General features: G+C 34.9%; 1 protein-coding gene across 1 annotated transcript; it reads right to left on the bottom strand.

Moving 5' to 3' along the window:
- Window positions 1–9,076: 9,076 nt before the first annotated feature.
- LOC106376469 (leucine-rich repeat receptor-like serine/threonine-protein kinase BAM3) lies at window positions 9,077–12,782 on the bottom strand. Its single transcript, XM_013816558.3, has 2 exons — window positions 9,976–12,782; window positions 9,077–9,622 (listed from the first exon to the last, which is right to left on the bottom strand). Exons 1-2 carry the CDS (start codon window positions 12,548–12,550, stop codon window positions 9,294–9,296), a joined length of 2,904 nt encoding a protein of 967 aa, XP_013672012.1. The 5' UTR covers window positions 12,551–12,782; the 3' UTR covers window positions 9,077–9,293.
- Between the last annotated feature and the right edge of the window lie 8,204 nt (window positions 12,783–20,986).

The following is a 20,986-nucleotide window of genomic DNA, read 5'->3' as shown; positions in this document are numbered from 1 at the left end:
TTTCTGTGAGATATCTCGGTCTCCCACTCACCACGAAGAAAATGACCAAAACAGATTACGAACCATTGATTGATCAGATACGCACGCGTCTGGTGTCATGGTCTAGTCGCTCTCTCTCGTATGCTGGTCGTTTGCAGCTTGTGAAAACAGTCATTGGCAGTATAACTAACTTCTGGTGCTCTGTGTTTCGTCTTCCAAAGAGCTGTCTCATTACTATTGAAAGCATGTGTGATGCATTCCTATGGTCCGGATCGCCTAATACGCATACAAAAGCAAAGGTTGTTTGGGATGATGTTTGTAGACCTAAGGATGAGGGAGGTCTAGGCCTTAGACATCTCACGGAAACATCACGAGTTTTTGCACTTAGCTTGATATGGCGACTACTCACTAACTCTGGTTCCCTTTGGGTCGCTTGGACGAAGGTTTATCTGCTTCGCTCTCAAAGTTTCTGGGACGTCAGTGATAAGTACGTAGGTCTTGGATATGGCGAAAACTTTTGAAACTCAGGGACATAGCAACTTCATTCCTCCGATCAGAGATTGGTAATGGCGAGACCACCTTATTCTGGTTTGATAACTGGCTGAGTGTGGGACGACTATTAAACATCACGGGTGATTTAGGAATACAAGTCTTAGGTATCCCCCGCTATGCGACAGTCTTGGAAGCGGCTTTTGGTGGACAATGGAACATTCATCGGTGTCGTGGCTATCACCTACGGGCGATGATGTCCTGCATCAACTCTGTTCCAGCTCCGGCGGAGGACGCTGCTGATGATCGTCGTCTATGGCACTGCGGGGATGGGGTTTACAAACCGGCATTTTGCAGTAAAGCAATATGGGAGCAACTTAGGACTCACTACCCTAAGATAGCTTGGATTAAAGTTGTTTGGTTTCAACAAAGCATACCTCGATTTGCTTTCATCACATGGCTGGCGTTTCATGATAGACTGTCTACGGGTGCGAGAAGTAGAGCTTGGGGTTGCATTCAACCGTGCCTCCTTTGTGGTGAACCGGATGAAACTCGCGACCACCTATACTTCGCATGCCCTTACTCGTTTACGGTTTGGATTTATCTCGTAGGTTTCATGCTGGGATCTCGAGTGAATCCTGATTGGGCTATCACCGTCACATCTCTTATGTCTCCTCGCAGGAAGGAGATCGATACTTGCCTCCTCAAGCTTGCTCTCCAAGCTAGCATTTATAGTATTTGGCGTGAAAGAAACAATAGGCGTACAATGGAAATCCCCTCAGCGCTAGCCAAATGGTCAGGTACATTGACAAGACCATTCGGAACAAGATCTCTTCTCTCCGACACAGGAAGCCAGCCTTCTACAGCGACATGATGCAGCGATGGCTTGCTAGGAATACTTAGTACTCTTAGTGTTTTATTCTCTTTAAGACTTGTGTTTCTTTTCATGAAAGCATAAACCTTAGTGGCCTGTATTTTTTTCTTTGTTGATAATCAATTTAAAATTTCAACAAAAAAAACAGTTTAATATGCATTTTATTTTAATCAGAGATATAAATTATATTAAATATATTAATGTAATATTATTATATCAAAATTAATTATAAGTATAATATATATAATATATATATATATATATAAGTATATGAATAATAATTTTGGTATTACAAAAGAAATTATCTAGATTATTTACATAATTTATCGGTCATATATATTTACATGACCTATTTTGTTATAGAGAATTTTTATAGGATGACCTAAATTTTTTTTTGTCACAAATATAGTTTTCGAAAGTTGAAATGACCAAAATGTTTCATGAGGTAAATATACATTTGTATTTCTATGATTAATTAATCTAGACTTATGATTTAAATTTGATGGTGAAATTTTGAGGATGGAGTTTCAGATTTAAAAAATAATAATAACTAAATACTTAAAATTTAAAATAAAAATTATAAAACTAGTTTTAAAACAAAATTTTGAATATCAAAATAAAACTTTGAAAAATTTGAAAAAAATAAATCGAATTCAACAACATATAATTTTAAAATATAAAAAATTAATTTAAATAATTATTTATATTTATATGTTTATAAAGTGAGAGTATAACGACTTTTTGACTCTTTAATGAAATATTTTTGAACAATTTTTTATAGATTCTTTTGGTGAACTAACCTATTTTAAAGTCATTTGAGAGAATTGTTATTTGTTATATGTAACAGTCAAATAGTTTCTTCTGCTAAAACTCATGATTGATTGACTGATTGAATTAGTTAAAATATAAAAAATTAATTTAAATAATTATTTATATTTATTTGTTTATAAAGTGAGAGTATAACGACTTTTTGACTCTTTAATCAAATATTTTTGATCATTTTTTATAGATACTTTTGGTGAAATAACTTATTTTAAAGTCATTTGAGTCTGCTAAAACTCATGATTGATTGACTGATTTTTGATTATCATATGAAATAGTTGGAATCTCTTTTGTAAATTGTTGGAAACGTGTTTGGTAAACAAATTGGATTTTGTTAAGATTTGAGAGAAGATTTGTGCGAATGTGTTGTATATTTCTTATTGCTTACACCACTATATATAGTGGTTCATACAACGTGGAGTCAAAGAGAGAATTGATTACAAAGATACTCTACATAATGACATGGTCAAACTCATAAAAACTAAGGTTGAATGGGTCTTCCATGTGGCTGGATGTAAACTCCCAATGGACTCTAGTCTTGAACTTGTATGGTCAAGATTATGAACCATCCACTTCATGATTCATAACACTCCCCCTTGGATGCCATAACCATATAGGGTTTGTAACATGCTAATGTTGCCTCATTAAAACCTCTCCCGGAAAACCCAAAACCCAATGTGGTAAAAAGGGAAACCAGAGAAAGGAAAAAGATTACAACACACATTACTCCCCCTGATTTGGACATCACTGAAGGTCCTTGAGTCTACGCGTGCCAATCTTGGTGCGTGAACTTCCTGAATGTGCAAGAGGGCAATGATTTGGTGAAGAGATCGGCTGAGTTTTTACTAGACCGGATCTGAAGGACGTTGACCTCTCCAGCTTTCTGCAACTCATGGGTAAAGAAGAACTTGAGTATAATATGTTTGGTTCGGTCGCCTTTGATATACCCGTCTTTGAGTTGAGCAATGCAAGCTGCATTATCTTCATATATGATGGTCGGACCCGTTGGGTCGCATATGAACGCATAATGTGGTCCTATACCTTTTGTTCAAAGATGAACTTCGATCTTATAGCTTATCTTTATGATAGTTTTTTCATTCATACCACAGCTTGGTTGGTTCATGCTGAGAATTCGACCAACCATAAGTATTACCAAAATTTGGCTAATTTGTGGTGATGGTCTATAACCTTTTCTAAGGTTTAATGAATAACCATTTAACCTATCTTAGGCTGGTTAGTATAAAACACAAGGAATTTAAAATTCCTCTATGGACTGATTTGAATTGTTCTTATAGAACTCTTCACTTGCTTACATGTAGTAATTTAATTCAGTCCATGAACAACTTTAGGAAAATGCTGTTCAAGAGAACTTCTTTTCTCATCTTTTGATTCTGAGCTCAATACCGTTTGGTAAACCTTTTGGTACCAATAATATTATCATCATCATCCAGTGAGTCATATATAGCATACTACATCTTTTGAATTTCTTCCAGACATCATATGTAGTGAAATATGTAGTAGTATCCACCACATTGGATTATATAGACCTTTCCCGGTCTGTCTCACGATTTATCCTTCTTTCAGGATTTATATATTCACTGGACATCATATGGCGTTTACATATTCATGGCCAATACAATACGCCTTTTATATATCACTTTAAACCCCACGTTTCTTTCATTATTCATTATGAGTACTCTTGTGTGGGTTTATGATCCTCGATACATATCTTTGTATTCATGTGCTACATACTTGCGCATTTTCTATGAATGTATGTGTCGACACATATATATATATATATATATATATATATATATATATATATATATATGTATGTATAGTTCCTTTTTAGTTCCAGACATGGTATAAATCAATTTGAGATTTCATTATCTAGAACCTTAATAACCTTATAACTTGGCGTCCCAAGCTATATGGTATGGTACCTAGTTGTTCAGCTGGCAAACCTTATATCTCAATGTCTGGAATGGTTTCTTTTAATAAAACTCGGATTTTATCTCATGCATCTTTCTTTCTTTCCGAGGTTCCTTAGAATTTATGGAACTTTATTTGGAACATTTATTTGGTCTATCTTATATAGACTTTGTAGCAACTTGGTTGTGTCTTTAAGACATCAAAACCGTGTGGTGCTAAGGTGGGATGACATAGTCATTCTTTATCTCGGTCAATGTGTCTGGCATTTTATTTTGCTATCATTGTAGCATATGGACGTCTATAAATTATTTTCTAGTCCGAGGATCTTTGCCAAGACATTGATGGTTGATACCATATGGTAGATACCATTCTTTATCATTCTTTATACCAACTTATTACTTTTCTCCTTTCATTGTTGGATATTCGGATTCATAAACCTTATGTAATCCTTGTTCCTTAGCCTATAATTAGATCACCCATTTTGGCTCAAGGTCTCTTTTAAACTTATGGAGAAAGTATATTCATAATATATATCCAACATATATTCTCAATCATCTTTATGAGATTCTAAGATCACATGATCTTAGATGGCACATATATTTGTGGTGGATTCTTTCATAATATCTTAAGATGATATATGTCTGGACTCATGACCCGTATCAGTCTGAGGTGGGAATATCTATGATCACTTATATGGCCTGATATAATTACTATGGCCTGATGCAGGTTCATTCTTTTATAACTCATGGTGTCCCCAAGCATATGGACTTTTAGAATTTGAACCTTATAGGTAATGGTCTTTATATCAAATTCAACCAATATGTAATATGGTTGTGGACCATGTTTCACGGATTTTAGTATGGTCATGTATCATGGGATTTGTCCTCACTCCCCCTCATGAACATACTCAAATTCGTGGTGCTTGGGACAATAAATTCCCTTGTGCATAGATATATTGCACACACGTGAGATCTTATGGGATAACATTTGTGCCCTTTTAAATATTTGCATCATAATCCGAATGGCTAAGTATGGTAATGCCATCTAAGTGATAAATTTCGTGGGTTAATCAAACATGATTGCCCTGGCTATTTGCCTAATATCATATTGATCACTAGATCAATAGAGAATGTAGTCTCGACCACTTAGGCGATTTTAATTTAGGTACTCTTATTCCCTTTTGTCCATTGTTGGAAACCATTTTTTCTTCTTAATTCAATGGACCTTATAGGGTGAATATAATGCCATTTAGGCAAAGCCTTGGTCGAGCTTCTTTTCCTTTCTTTCAAGGAATGTCCAGTTGAGTTCAAGAGTATTTTATAACTGAGCCTGGATGGCAGAGCATGTCGTGCCATTTGTCAAAGGCTTCTTTGAACTCTTTGGAAAAGTGAGTTGGGGTATTAATCCTCAATCATATTTATCTTGGCACAATAAAGGCATATAGATATAGTTTCTTATCAAACAACAGTTTGAATAAGATAATGATGAACTCAAAGTAATTCATTTTATTAATGAAGTCGTGTATAAAGCAAAGTATCAAAGCAATTCATGAAACATAAACTCAGGAAACATGAAAATGAGAATGTCAAAAGACAATTATATAATATGGCCTTCACAATGCATGTGTTGCCATATGGCGCTCAACTTCAGCTTCATCAGCTATAGGAGGCCTCATCTCATTATTCTTTAGCTCAATGTATCTTTTCTGAAGCTTGTCAAATCTGTTGATGGTATCTTTGATTTTCTGCTTTCTTTGTTCAGAAGCCAAAAGATATGACAAAAGGTCATTATAAGTGGTGAACTTCTTAGCCGTGTGTAGCAACAGCACATCCTTTGGATGGAATGTGGAGTAGGTCTTATATAATAAAGAATAATGTGTTATCCTTTCACCACATAGTTCAAGACTATAAGCAATATCCATCAGAGCAGAATTATATTTGTCCACGGATTCAAAATCCTGGAATCTGAGGATCTCCCATTCATGGTTGGCCTTTTGCCACGATACCGGTTTGAACCTTTTCCTTAACTGTAACCAAAGGTCACAAGGATCCTCAACATGGAGATACACGTCTCTTAATTCCTCAGTGAGATGATAACGAATAATCGTTATAGCTCTATGCCTTTCACTGTCAATGATATCATTGTACTCATTGATGCATTGTCCGAGTCCTCTGGATCTCAGGGCAACAAAAGTATTCTTTACCCATTCTAGGTAATTATCTCCAGAGAGATTTAGGGCAAAGTAATCTGAGGGTTCAAATCTCGACATCTGAATATTTAATGAGTAATTCAAGCACTCAGAATTCTATGTAAGCAATAGAATAAATCAATGTATATGATTTCAATAAGGCTTTCCCCCAAATCATATAATCTATTTGCTTAAGCAATCTTAGTATGAGAATGATCAATTGATCATTGCATCTAGTAATCCTTTTAATTATAATTCAAATTTGATTGATTATATATATAGGGTATTAAGGCCCTTTAGAATTTGAATAAGGATCAATCATCATTTTATTAAATGAGATCAAGCAAGATGGATGAAATCAAGCAAATGCATGGATCAAGAAATAGTTGAATGCATGTTCAGAACTAAGCATTGGACTTAAAAATCTATATGTGATTCCTAATGCATGAGGATATTTGGTTTTTAAAGAGCATAAAATAAAACTGATTCCTTCCTCCCCTCTACAGGGTAAACAAAGACAAGGAACAATTATAATTTTCAGGATGTGTCTAAACCAAATTCAATTAGATTTTTAATCAATTTGGTTTCAAGGCAGGTTTATTATTTCAATTAAAGCAAACATGCTTAGTTTAAACAATAACCGATTTAATCTAATTAGATGCAAGCAATATGAATCAATTAGATGCAAGCAATATGAATCAATTAAATTTTAATTTAAATGCACCATGATCAGAATAGTCAATGATATGCAAGCATACATGATCGGTTTTAACAAAATGACAATCGGATGCATGGAAAAAGGTTGGTTCAAAATAATCCAAGTTTGATCTAATGATTTACTAATCTAATAGATGCTATCAGGTATGCATATAAGATCAGTATATAATTCAATCATCACAAAATCAGTCTTCAAAGATGGTTTTAGATCAAGATTAATTTAACAAGCAACTATGTGATCAATGTTCAGTATATGATTTAATCATCACAAAATCCGGTTTTAAGGTTAGTATTAGATCAAGATAAATTTATATCATTTGTTCAAACTATAATGAACCGATTTCAAGGCCGGTTAAGATATAGATAAATTTTGACAAACAATAATGTGATCAAATGATATCAAACCAAAATTTATTTTATCTTATGACATATTAATTTAAATCAAGACTATAGGTTATAATATTTAAAATACTACCTAGTCAAAGATATGCATTTATTAAAATCAAATATGCATTTATAAAAATTAAATATGCATTTATAAAATCAGAAAAGTTTTTAAAATTTTATCAGTTACAAAAACAAACATCAATGGTCAAAGATATGCATTGATTAGGATTTATTTCGATTTTATTTGGTTTGACTGATTTTCAAAGAATCTGGCCGAATATGGCTCATGATGTTTTTGATTGTTTTGAATTTTAGATTTGCTGGTTGAGAAAACCAAGCAAAAAGGATTTAGGGGATTGATATGTATAATGGCCATCAAGATACATATTTAGATTTAAGGATTTTGATGGTGAGGTTTTTGATGGCCGGCTTATTCATCCTGCTAGAATAGCTGGTGATGCGGATGATCAAAGGGTTTGATTATGGGTTTTGATCCTTTAGACAATCCAGATTTAAGGTCAGATCAAATAGGAGAAAAAGGGAGAGCCGATTTAAAGGCTTATGATTTTATGATTTTCTCTAATATTTTTTATGATTCAAATAGTTCTTAGAATCAAGATTCATATAGATCTTTAGATGATTAATAAGTTTTATAAGTTTAGAGATACTTAGATCTTTAGAGATTTATAAGTTTTTAGGATTCAAATAATTTTAGAATCAAAATTCATATAGATCTTAGATTCAAGATTAATATTTGAGATAATTTTAGATCTATAGATTTTTATAAGTTTTAGGATTCATATAGATCCAAGATTCAGATATATGATGTTCTTAGATCTTTAGGTTTTGATTAGTTTACCTTTTACACCACAAGGATTCTGAATGGACCACCGTGAGAGAGAGGGAGTGATCCGCGGATTGAGGTGGTTGAGAGAGAGGTGGAGGAGCTGGCCGGAAAACCGTGAGAGGGATAGACTTGGCCGGCGGAGCAAGGCTGAGGGTCGGAAGAGATGGCCGGAAAAGAGATGATCGCCGGCGGATGGGATTGCTCAGGTGGAGAGAGTCTCGTGCTGATAACGTGTTAAGATTTGAGAGAATATTTGTGAGAATGTGTTGTATATTTCTTATTGCTTACACCATTATATATAGTGGTTCATACAAGGTGGAGTCAAAGAAAGAATTGATTACAAAGATACTCTACATAATGACATGGTCAAACTCATAAAGACTAAAGTTGAATGGGTCTTCCATGTGGCTGGATGTAAACCCCCAATAGACTCTAGTCTTGAACTTGTATGGTCAAGGTTATAGACCATCCACTTCATGATTCATAACAGATTTTGTATTACTTCATTTTTTGTCATATTGTTTTATTAAAACATGGACAGAAACCTTCAAAAAGTTCAGAAGCAACTAAATACATAACATATAGCTGGTAAACATATATATATCTTTTTAAGAGAATCTTCTTCTTCCAAACATAGGATATAGTACCTGATTTAATGTTATAAGAAATTACTTATCAATAATAACATCTATTTTCGTCAAAATAATAATAAAATTTAATATTATTAAGACACAATTATCTTGATAAATATTTTTTGATATAAAAATATAATTTTTCATATGTCACGAATATTATTAAAACACAATTATCTAACTTTAGATACTTTCGATTGAGTTTCTCATAGTTTTTAGAAATCTAAAATTAAACATTAATATAAATATATACATACATATATATGTATTTTAAGAAATTTTTGCCCTTTTGGCTAGAACCCCCATTGGGGTGCTCTAAGTTCCTAACCCCCTCATATCACCAAACCATCACATTTCTAAAACGCCTCAATAAAACACATAGAACATTACAAAAATAGTTAACTCATATATATATAATCACTGGATTTAGATAGTGTTTGGCTGTTTAGCTTGAGAAATCATCTGGACAACCTCTCTCATAGTCGGTCTCTCCACACTATGTTCTTGAACACATAACATGGCCACAAAGAACAGTTCCATGGCTTCTCCCAATGGCACATTGCTCAATCTCTGGTCAATGATCTTTACCACGCCTTGTCTATTACAATTTGTCTGAATCATTGACCATTGCACAATGTCTATCCCTTCTTCTCCAAATTTATCTAGTGGTCTTCGACCCGTTATTAGCTCCAGTAGCACCACCCCGAAGCTGTACACATCGCTCTTCTCGTCTATTCTCAGTGTATATCCGTATTCTACATGATAAAAATCGGGTAAAATAGGTTTAGGTCGACCATCTATACACAAGTTTAACTAAACCAAACACTGATAGTTTAGTTTGGTCAGATTAATTATATCGAAGCCATATAGTACTAAGCAAAACATGACCTAAAACTCAAAAAGAAAATTACTTGTGTAATTATATACTAAAACTATAGTTTTCACATAGCTAATTAATAAAATATTGTTAAATATATAGCTTACAAATCATTCGTTATAATTTACAACTGCAAGCTGGCCCTAGTTTTGAATGTGACATGTTAGTCAACTATTCGGTTTGAATGTTACGTGTTATGCAAGAAACAAATATTTGGATTCTACCATGTACCTGGAGCAATGTAGCCGTATGAGCCTGCGACCGATGACATACACTGTGAAGCTCCATTGTCTTGCATCATAAACTTAGCAAGCCCAAAATCAGCAACATGAGCTTCAAACTCAGGTCCTAACAAGATGTTGTTTGATTTCACATCGCGGTGAATTATAAGCGGCGAGCAATCGTGGTGTAGATAACACAATCCTTTAGCCGCTTCCAACGCTATTTGTAACCGCGTTTCCCATTTCAAAAACACTCCAGCTTTCCCGTGCAAGGCTTCTCCGAGACTACCATTAGGCATGTACTCGTAAACAAGGAGATTCACGTCTTTGTTTGAACAAAAAGCGATCAATCTCACAATGTTTCTGTGTCTGATCCTACCTAATGTCTGAATCTCAGCGGATAGACCGTTGTCGTGTGATGATCCTTTGCTTACGGTTAAAAGCTTCTTGACCGCAACTTCTTCACCGTTTGGCATTAAGCCTTTGTAGACGATCCCTGCACCGCCTTTACCTATCACATTGTTCTCTTTAACGCATTCCAAAACGTGCTCACTCCCGAAACCAAGCTTTTGGAATCCGATGAGCTTCCATAGATTCGGACTATTCCTTCTCATTCTCCAATTATTGACCAGAGCTAAAACGATGAACATCAGGAAGAAACCTAGTAATCCTAACCCTAATAACATCTTGAATTTCGAGGAGTTTTCGCCATGGGAATTAGCATTTTTCTGGTTAAGAAGCTGAGATTGAGATTGGTTTTGAGAACCGTTGCAAGGGTTGGAAGAGTATCCGCAGAGAAAAGGGTTTCCGAGGAATGACGTGTTGTTGAAGTAAGAGAATTGCCCTAGAGTTGGCTGTACTGGACCGGAGAAGTTGTTGTGTGAGAAATCTGCTGATGTTAAGCTCTTCAAGTATCCGAGCTCAACGGGGAGGCTCTGGTTTAACGAGTTCCAAGAAACATTCAGATAAGTTAGCATCCGAATCTGCGATATCTGAACCGGAATCTGACCTGAGAGCTGGTTATGGCTCAAATCTAAGTAGGTCAATGACTGACACTCACCAAACTCTGGAGGTACCTTGCCTGACAAGCTATTCATGCTCATGTCAATCTTGAGAAGACCCTTTAACCTTCCGATTTCACCGGGGATTTGTCCGGTGAATCGGTTGGAGCCAAGAAGAAGAATCTGAAGGCTTCTGAGGTTCTTGACTGAACCAGGGATCGGTCCGGATAACCTATTGTTAGACAGATTGATCTGACTGAGGTTAGACGATCTTTCTTTTCCAGCTTCTTGTTCTTTGATTTCGCCGGTCAAGAAGTTGTTTTGAAGCTCAAGAAGCCATAAATGTGGCAAATAAACCAAACCCTTTGGCAGTTTACCTGTCAGAAAGTTCTGACCTAGACGGAACTTCCAAAGCGGCTCGCATCGGCCAAGATCTTGAGGGAGAGAACCGAACAAGAAGTTGTTGAAGAGAATGAGAATCCTTAGCTTTCTTCCGAAACAGAGTGATTCAGGGATCAAACCTGTGAGCTTATTGGTAGACAAGTCGATCTCTACAAGCTTACCGTTTGATCCAAGCTTCTTAGGAATCTTTCCAGTGAAGTTATTGTGCCAAAGCTTGAGAATTTCCAAATCAGGAAAGTGAGATACGAACTCATGAATCTCGCCGTGTAATCTGTTGAAGAAGAGGTTGAACACTTGAAGCTTTTGAAGTCCAGAGAGCTCTAGAGGAATCTCTCCTTGTAGAGAGTTGTAGGAGAGATCAAGGGTCTTGAGGTTTGTCATGTTCCCTAACTCTCTAGGAATAGAACCTGTGAGCTCATTGATCTGAAGAAACAGAACCTCCAAGTTCTTGAGGTGCCCTAGTTCTGAAGGAACTGATCCTCTCAGGCTGCAGTTAGCTAAATCCAACAGAACAAGATTGATCAAGCTCCCTAAGCCTTTAGGTATCCCGTGGAAGTCGTTGTCGTAACCTAAGTATAGCTTCTCCAGAGTCGTGATGTTTCCTAACTCGTCAGGGATTCTTCCACTTAGGTCATTTCCTGATAAGTCTAGATGCTTGAGACGCAAGAAATCTCCGTAGCTTCTAGGGATCTCACCGTTAAAGTAGTTTCCTCCAAGGTTTAAGTAACCGAGCTTAGTGAGTTTGGTTAGAGACAGAGGAAGTGATCCGTTGAAGTTGTTGTTGTAAGCGTCGAGAGTCGCGAGCTGAGACATTTGACCGAACTCAAGTGGCTTAAGCTCTCCTTCAAAGGCGTTGTTTGAGATGTTTAAGACCTCTAGGCTCGAGAGCTTACGGATCTCTGGCGAGAGCGTGCCGAAGATGTTGTGGTTAGAGATGTCGAGACGAGTAATGGACTGGTTCAAGTTGTCGCAAGAAACGCCTGTCCAAGAACAGAGAGATTTGAAGTTTGGAAGGTTCCATGAGTCAAGAGAAGGATCATAGGAGTCAAAGCTTTTCTTTAGAGAGACAAGGACGTTGGCTTGTCTTATTAGTGAGAGGTTAAGAGATGAACTCGAAGAAGAACAAAGGAGAGGAGAGAATGAAGACAAGAGTAGGAAGAAAGTGAATATCTTGTCTGCCATTGTAACATCAGCAAAAAACAAAAATTTCTCCGACACGAATCTGAAGTTCAGAGAAGTGAAAGGGAAGAAGGGTCTTCGAAGAAACTGCAAAACCTTAGAGATCTTGATCCAAGGAGATCATCATCATTAAAGATCATCGTGCTTTCACCTTTCTGTAGTTTTGCTGCTTATAGTGAGTGGCTTAATAAGTGAAGAGGATCATCATTATTTCAAGCCTTCAGTTTCTTTCTTTTTATAAAATACAAAACGTGAAAATTGTAATTGTAATTGTAATTGATTTTTTTTAAAGAAAGGTGAAAAAGAAGTTGCAGTATCCAAAGCATTCTTCGTCTTTTGGATTGAGCTTTATTTTTATTTTTTTTTGGTTGATGAGTCTATTGCTTTTGAGAAAAGCAAACGCAATATACACACTTTCTTAAAAGATGAGAGCAGACATCATCGCTTTCTCTTTAATGGAGAAAAATTTATAAAACTAAAGATTAGTGCCTCTTGCCTTCTTTTTTTACCTTCTCTTTATCTTTTGGTTTGATTTTTCTTTCTTTTTTTAATCTCCCAATTATAGGATTATTTGAATTAGGTTTCATATAAAGGACAGAGTCACCTAGTCTACTGGGTTTTAAGAAAATAATTTTTTAAAATTTTGATTTGATAAGATCATGAAATTCTGAGCTGTAAAACCAGATTAAGAACAATTATTTCCAACATTAATCTTACCTTAGTCTGAAATCAAACTCTATCAAAGTTCAAAAAAAAAAAAAAATCAAACTCTATCTATGACAAATTAGTTTTTAAAAAAAAAAATCTATGACAAGTTAAAAGTTTATATTGTTTTTTTTTTAATTGAGAACAATTGTTTAAATTAACATGTCCAAATAGGCCAGTAAAGGCGAAAATATTATATGACATGTTATGTATCTTGTAATCAATATAAAAAATATTGAAATGCTTTTATAAAAAAACCCTTAAAATGTAATATAGGAAAAAAATAAAATAAGAAACACACAATATCACAAAGAAAACACACGCAATATCACATGCATTGTCATTTTGAATTGTGTTTTTCTTAACTGTCTTATCATTTTGGTGGAACGTATGAATCAATTTTTGTTTTCGTTCGGGTGGAATTCACCAACTAATTATAAATCATATGCTTACCCTATATTATGAAATAAACACCCTACCTTTATGTCATTCTATGTTCATTAACTAAAAATCAAAATATAATCCATTAGATTTAAGAGGCCATGCATTGTCTTTGTCCAACCACTAAACTAGTCCAAAGTAACTAGAATCTTTGGTAATTGTGCTGCTCTTTTTGTTTTTGTTTTTGTTCTTATAGAAGAAATTAATAACTTCTCTGTCAAGGATTCTATTTCTGTACCCAATGTATCAAACAAACAGTAGTATATATTATTTTAAATCATTTTTAATTGCATCAAATTTATAAGAACAACTACAACAGGAACTTAACATGGCATGTGATCAAAAGAGAAACTATTTCTATGAATGAGCGTATAGTATGCTATTTATATGAACATAATAAGTTGAAGGGAATACATGTTTATATTCATAAGATGAAACGTTACAAGAAACTATACAGCAATAATAAGGGTTTGAATTTCGAAAATACTTGGCGTTGAAATGTGTGATAAAGAATTCCTTAGTTCATTTGTATATTAGTAAAAATAATATTCTAACCAAATCGATACTTAATTTTTGCTTATTTTTTTTTTAAATGTTACATTTATACAAATGAAAAAAGACATTTGTACAAACTAATGCATCTGAAAACTAGAGTAGTTTGAATTTTTGCTATTTCATGGGCTCTTTTTAGTTTTTTCGATTTTGTTTTCGGTTTACGATTATTAAGATAGATTCCTAAAATTTGAGAAGAACAAAGAGGAGGCCCTCACCCATTACCTTTGCTGGTCTAAAGTGAAAAAGAAAAGCCAACGACAGCTGATTATTAGTAATTTTTGGAGCATGCTATTTTTTTCTAAAATGAACGTCGCAACTTTTACTTTTAATTTTCTTCAAGAATATATGAAAATTTCAAAATGAAAGTGAAGAAAAACACTCAAGTAAAGAGACAATTAATACTTGTTTATCTGGTTTTGTATCTGAATATACAACCCTAAACCCTCGTTTCTATATTCTATGATTGATGAAAACTACAAATGTTGCTACGGACTGGACTAATCCAACGTTGGATTGTTGGTTTTGAGACTACTGAACATTGTTTTCTTAGGCTAGGTCCGGCTTACTCCTTTTCGACCGTGCATGATACTAATCGTCTAAAATATGTTATAATCGTGACAAATTTGGCTGGTCCAAACTAGTAGGAAAACATCTAGTTTTATATGAATCGATATAAACTAATCATTAATGATCTATGTATATATTACCTATCATAACACCATCATGGACACGCATCCCCAATCATCCGTGAAGAACCCACCCCATCATTTTGTATTTATTTATTCTAGGAGGATATGAAATTTGGAGTTGCATGAACCAACATTTTTGTAAACAATGAAGAAGTACATTTACATCTTTCTAGGGACTAGGGTTTCAAATACAATATTTCAACATTTTTGTTGTGCAGGTAATATAGAGAAACGAGAGCTAGAGTCTTTTTTAGAACGAGTTAAAGTCTTCTTCCTTATTCATTTTCAGTTGCAGCACTAATCTTTTTGGTAAATGGCTATGGTTCGACTTTATTTGAATTGCAAAACTTTCTCAGTAAATGGCTATGGGTTTTGAATTGAGACTTTATGGAGCGACTACTTCGTTTTTCGTTACCAACTTTATTGGTAAAATGGCTTTGTCTTTGCCTCGTGTATTTGTTGTGCATTTTTTTCTAGGTATATTTCCGTTGTTTTGTTTTGAGGTTTTCTTTGACGTTTATTTTATATTTTTATCTCTATATTTTCCCTTAAAATAGAAAAACTCTACTATAGAAGTAAAAATACTTCAATGTATGCTTCTATAATAGAGTTCCTCTATTTATAGGGGAAAATATAGAGATATGATATTTCTACCTCTAAATATAGAGGCAAAAAATAACGTTTCTCTATATTTTTCTATAAAATAGAAGAACTTTATTATAAAAGCATACATTGGAACATTTTCAATTCTATAATAAAGATTTCTATTTTAGAGGAAAATATAGAGCTGTACATTGGAGATGCTCTTAGAAAACTACCTTTAATGGTACAATTTACCAGAATTTCTAATCATCTACCAACGTGTTTCCTTAAATATACTTCTGGTATTATTAAAGAACATATATCGTAATATAAAAATATCTCCTTACGTTAATGGCATGTTAATGTCTTAAAGAATTGTTTTGAAAGTGTCTATAAGATTCCAAAGACAAAGGGAGACTTTATTTTAGTTTGGTCCGATTTCGCTCACTTGACAACCACTCTCTTTAGTGAACTGATTTAAACCGGATCGTTGGTGCCTGGTAAACTCGGTTAAGGCTTCGAGTGGTTGTAATCCACTGAGTTGAGTGGAGGGAACGTATAAAAATATATATCGACTATGTAGTACAAAATACCTTGTTTTATGCTTTATAGAACATAGCCATCATGATTTTGAGATGTCTAAAGACTAAGACTTAAGCTCATGATTTAAGTAATATGTAGTATTGTAGTATAAATTACCAAAATTTATAAATAAAATTAAAATAATTTAAGGTCGGATTGGTCTAGAGATACAAATAAAATGTAATAACTGTTTGGATAAATATGCAAGAGTTTTCACTTGGGATTGAAGAAAGTAGATTGAAGTACAAAACAATAAAGAAATGGGAGCAACTCATCTTCAGTATTTACCATTTGGAAGTTGATTCGAGAATTGTTAGTTTGTTATTTCGATTGAAAGAGAAAAACAGTAACACGCAAGACAGTTTTGTGATCAGATCGAAGAAAAGGTTTCTCGGTATTGAATTTAGATGGACATGGAAAGTAAAAGACACTTGATCTCCGGCCCAAGAAAACTATAGATCATAAGATCCAAAATACTTTGATCATTAAGAAAATGTTTTAGAGGGCCAGAGAATCAATACTGTTAAATTAATAACATATCCAATTGATAATAGCTGTGTCCAATTATTAATATTATTAAATCAAAATAATCCTTATTGTTTACCACGAACCACGTTCTATTAGTTTCTCACAAAAAAAGTTACATTTTTTTTTTTGAAAGCATCAATTACATTTCTTTCTTTTTTACTGAATAGTTATTTTCTTTCTTTCAAAATTTGATTCATTGATTTGCATTTTATACATAATTTTCAGGAATGTGGATGGTTTCTGATATAGTCATGTGTTAATGACGGTCTGTATTCTTATGGAAGTATTATTTATAAAAATATATTCTACGGGTTTTAGTTTAACGGATTTTAAATAGGTTATTCGATTAAAATATATTTATTAAATATGATTTTACTTAATGTTAACGAAGACCATATTAACCCATTTACATATATATTTAACAGAATATACTAAAAAAATATTTTTTCAAATATTTTTCAAAAACTTTGTTCTTTCGGTGTGGGTTGGATTTGATATTAGTTTTCAGATATAATACTTTAAGAACCGTTCAAGTATATAGGATAGGTCTAATACAATATGAGACTTTGATTTTGGGGTCGATTTCGAGTCAGATTTTCCGGAAACGAATATTATTGACTAATTATGTTAGGTAACTATTAAGAAAAATTAATATGTTGCAAACTTTAGAAATAAAGTTTAAAAATAATTTCTGAAATGCATATAGCACAAGTGTATAGCTATGCAATTTGACATATTTAATACAGTTACCAAAATCTATTTTAAATTAAATAAAATTTTGATTATAAAAAATAACACAAATATAAAAAATTGCTATAAACCATTTAGTGATCGACCCATTTATCAGCCCGTGTAGCAAGACGGGCCAAGCCCATCCGCATGATCATACTGGCGTCTATCTACTCTTGTGTTTATCTACATTATAGTTGGTGTTTATCTTATGTATTGCTAGTCATTATCTAGTTAAGGATAAGTACGATCTCATGTCGATCCAGTACTTAGACCGTCATTACCATATGTATATAAAGACCAGTTGGTCGACCTAATAATACACACAAGTTCCCCTCTTCATTCACAACACGTTATCAGCACGACCTTGTCTCTAAAACCTTCCAAAAATCCACCACCCATAAATCAGAAACCAAACGATCTCTTGCTATTTTCCGGCGACTCCTAAAGCTCTTCCAGTCGCCTCATTTTCTCTCTGTCAGCAACCAGCAGCAGCTCTCTCTCCTCACAGACCGTTCAACTCATCACAAAATGTTCAGAATGAAAAGTGGAATGGATACAATCGTGGTGGACAGTGGCACCAGCCATACCATTTTGAGAGACAAACGATTTTTCATACATCTCACACATAAGGTAGCTAACATCACCACTATAGCTGGCACGGTTAGCTTAACTGAAGGCTATGGCCACGCCAATATCTTATTGCCAAAAGGTACACATCTTGAGATTGAAGATGCTTTGTACTCACCTAGCTCAAACAGAAGTCTATTGAGCTTTAAAGACATAAGACTGAATGGTTTCCACATCGAAACAATGGGTGAAAGAAGTAAAGAATTCCTACAGATTTATAAAATCACCCAAGGCAATAAGAAAGTCTTTGAGACTATACCTGCGTGTGGGACTGGTCTTTATTATGCACAGACCAGTCTTGTTGAGGCTAATGCCATCTTGAATAAATAATTCAAAGAAGAGTTCACTCTTTGGCAAAATCGGCTGGGACACCCCGGTTCGAACATGATGCGAAAACTCATATCAAATTCAAATGGTCACAGTTTGAAAACAAAAAGAGTTATCCCTAAGAATATCACATGTGAAGCATGCTCACAAGGGAAACTAATTACTAAGCCATCACATACCAAAGTGAATAAGGAAGTGACAAATTTCCTAGAAAGAATACAAGTTGATATTTGTGGACCAATACACCCACCATGTGGGACATTTAGATATTTTATGGTCCTGATTGATGCATCCACAAGATGGTCACATGTTTGTCTCCTATCAACTCGTAATCTAGCACTTGCAAGATTGCTGGCTCAGATAATAAGACTGAGAGCACATTTTCTAGATTTTCCATTAAAGACTATACGTCTAGACAATGCAAGTGAATTCACTTTCCAAGCTTTTAATGACTATTGTATGTCTATGGGGGTAAGTGTGGAGCATTCTGTAGCACATGTCCATACTCAGAATGACCTGGCTGAATCCTTTATAAAACGGATCCAGCTGATTGACCGGCCACTCATAATGAATACCAAACTCCCAGTATTAGCTTGGGGACATGCAGTACTACATGCAGCTGCGCTAATTCGCATCAGGCCATCTAGTGAGCACAAATACTCGCCATCCCAACTACTAACGGATCATGAGCCAGATATATCCCATCTAAGAGTTTTTGGATGTGCCGTCCAAGTGCCTATAGCACCACCACAGAGAACAAAGATGGGACCTCAGAGGAGGATGGGAGTATATGTTGGATACGATTCCCCTTCTATTATTAAGTACCTAGAGCCAACAACAGGTGATTTGTTTAAGGCCAGGTTCGCGGATTGTCATTTTGATGAATCCCAGTATCCAGCATTAGGGGGATGGTAAGCTGGTACAGGATATAAAATGGAATCAAACATCCTTAACATGGCAGGATCCTCGGACTAGAGATTGTGATATAGAAGTCCGGAAGATTATACATCTTCAAGAGCTAGCTAACAGATTGCCAGATTCCTTTGCTGACCCAAATAGAGTAACCAAGTCATACATACCAGCTGCAAATGCACCAATAAGACTTGATGTCCGTGATGGACATAATCAGGCTGCTACTACGTCTAAACCACAATTGAAACGTGGTAGACCAGTAGGTTCCAAAGACAAAGAAGTTCGGAAAAGAAAGAGTGCAAAGAAATCTGACAAAGTGGAAACTCTAGACATGGATAAGGAAACTCATGTACCACCAAAAGATACTTGGGACGCTAAGAATCAAGGTAATGAAGTTGCTGACAATAATGAGATCTCAATAAATTATGTCATGTCTGGAAGGAAATGGAACAGAAAACATGTCGACATGAGTGATATATTTGCTTATAATGTAGCAGTCGAATTGATGGATAATAAGGATCTAGAACCCACATCTATACTAGAATGTATGCAACGACCAGATTGGTTGAAATGGAAAGAAGCCATTAATGTGGAGTTAGAATCACTGAAAAAGAGAGAAGTGTTTGGACAGATCATCCGGACACCTCACAACATAAAACCAGTGGGATACAAATGGGTTTTTGTGAGAAAAAAAATGAGAAAGGAGAAGTTGTGAGATATAAAGCACGACTTGTTGCACAAGGATTCTCACAAAGACCAGGAATAGATTATGAGGAAACTTATTCCCCTGTGGTGGATGCTACGACCTTAAGATTTCTAATAAGTCTGGCTGTAAGAGAAGGTCTTGATATGCGGTTAATGGATATTGTAACTGCCTACTTATATGGTCCACTGGATAATGAGATATACATGAAAATTCCAGATGGTATTGAATTGGAAAACAAAGAGAGTTCTCGAGAACAACATTGTATCAGATTGAACAAGTCTCTTTATGGATTAAAGCAATCGGGTCGAATGTGGTACAATAGACTGTCCGAATATCTCCTGAAAAAAGGATACAAAAATGACCAGATCTGCCCATGCATATTCATAAAGAAGTTCAATAAGGGTTTTGTAATCATTGTAGTATATGTAGATGATTTAAATATCCTAGGAACCTCTGGAGAAATTTCCCAAACTGTTGAATATCTCAAGAAAGAATTTGAGATGAAAGATCTTGGAAATACAAAGTTTTGTTTGGGATTGCAACTTGAGTATATGAAAGATGGAATTCTTGTGCATCAAAAGGCATATACAGAAAAAGTACTCAAAAGATTTAATATGGACCAGTCTCACCCATTGACTAGTCCCATGGTCGTGAGAAGTCTTGGTCCGGACACTGACCCATTTGGTCCGAAGAAGAAAAATGAGGAAGTCCTTGGTCCCGAAGTGTCTTATCTCAGTGCCATAGGAGCTCTGATGTATTTAGCTGGCCACACATGACCAGACATCAGCTTTGTTGTGAACTTACTTTCTAGGTTCAGCTCCTGTCCGACCCAAAGGCACTGGAACGGGATTAAACATATACTTTGTTACCTACAAGGAACGAAAGACTTGGGTCTTATGTTTACTAACAAATCTAAGGAAGATTTAGTTGGTTTTGCTGATGCAGGTTATCTCTCTGATCCACATTATGCTAGATCTCAGACTGGTTATGTTTTTACACACGGTGGGACAGCTATATCCTGGCGGTCCATGAAGCAGACCATGGCAGCCACAT

The sequence above is a fragment of the Brassica napus genome, chromosome C1, assembly GCF_020379485.1.
Source record: "Brassica napus cultivar Da-Ae chromosome C1, Da-Ae, whole genome shotgun sequence".
Taxonomy (NCBI): domain Eukaryota; kingdom Viridiplantae; phylum Streptophyta; class Magnoliopsida; order Brassicales; family Brassicaceae; genus Brassica; species Brassica napus.
The sequence above is the reverse complement of the archived record's forward strand: the minus strand, read 5'-3'. Positions and strand labels throughout refer to the sequence as shown.

Coding starts and splice junctions, on each gene's coding strand:
- LOC106376469 (XM_013816558.3), bottom strand. CDS start 12,550: ATGGCAGACAAGATATTCACTTTCTTCCTACTCTTGTCTTCATTCTCT. Junction 9,623..9,975: donor ATACGGCTACATTGCTCCAG/GTACATGGTAGA, acceptor TTTATCATGTAG/AATACGGATATACACTGAGA.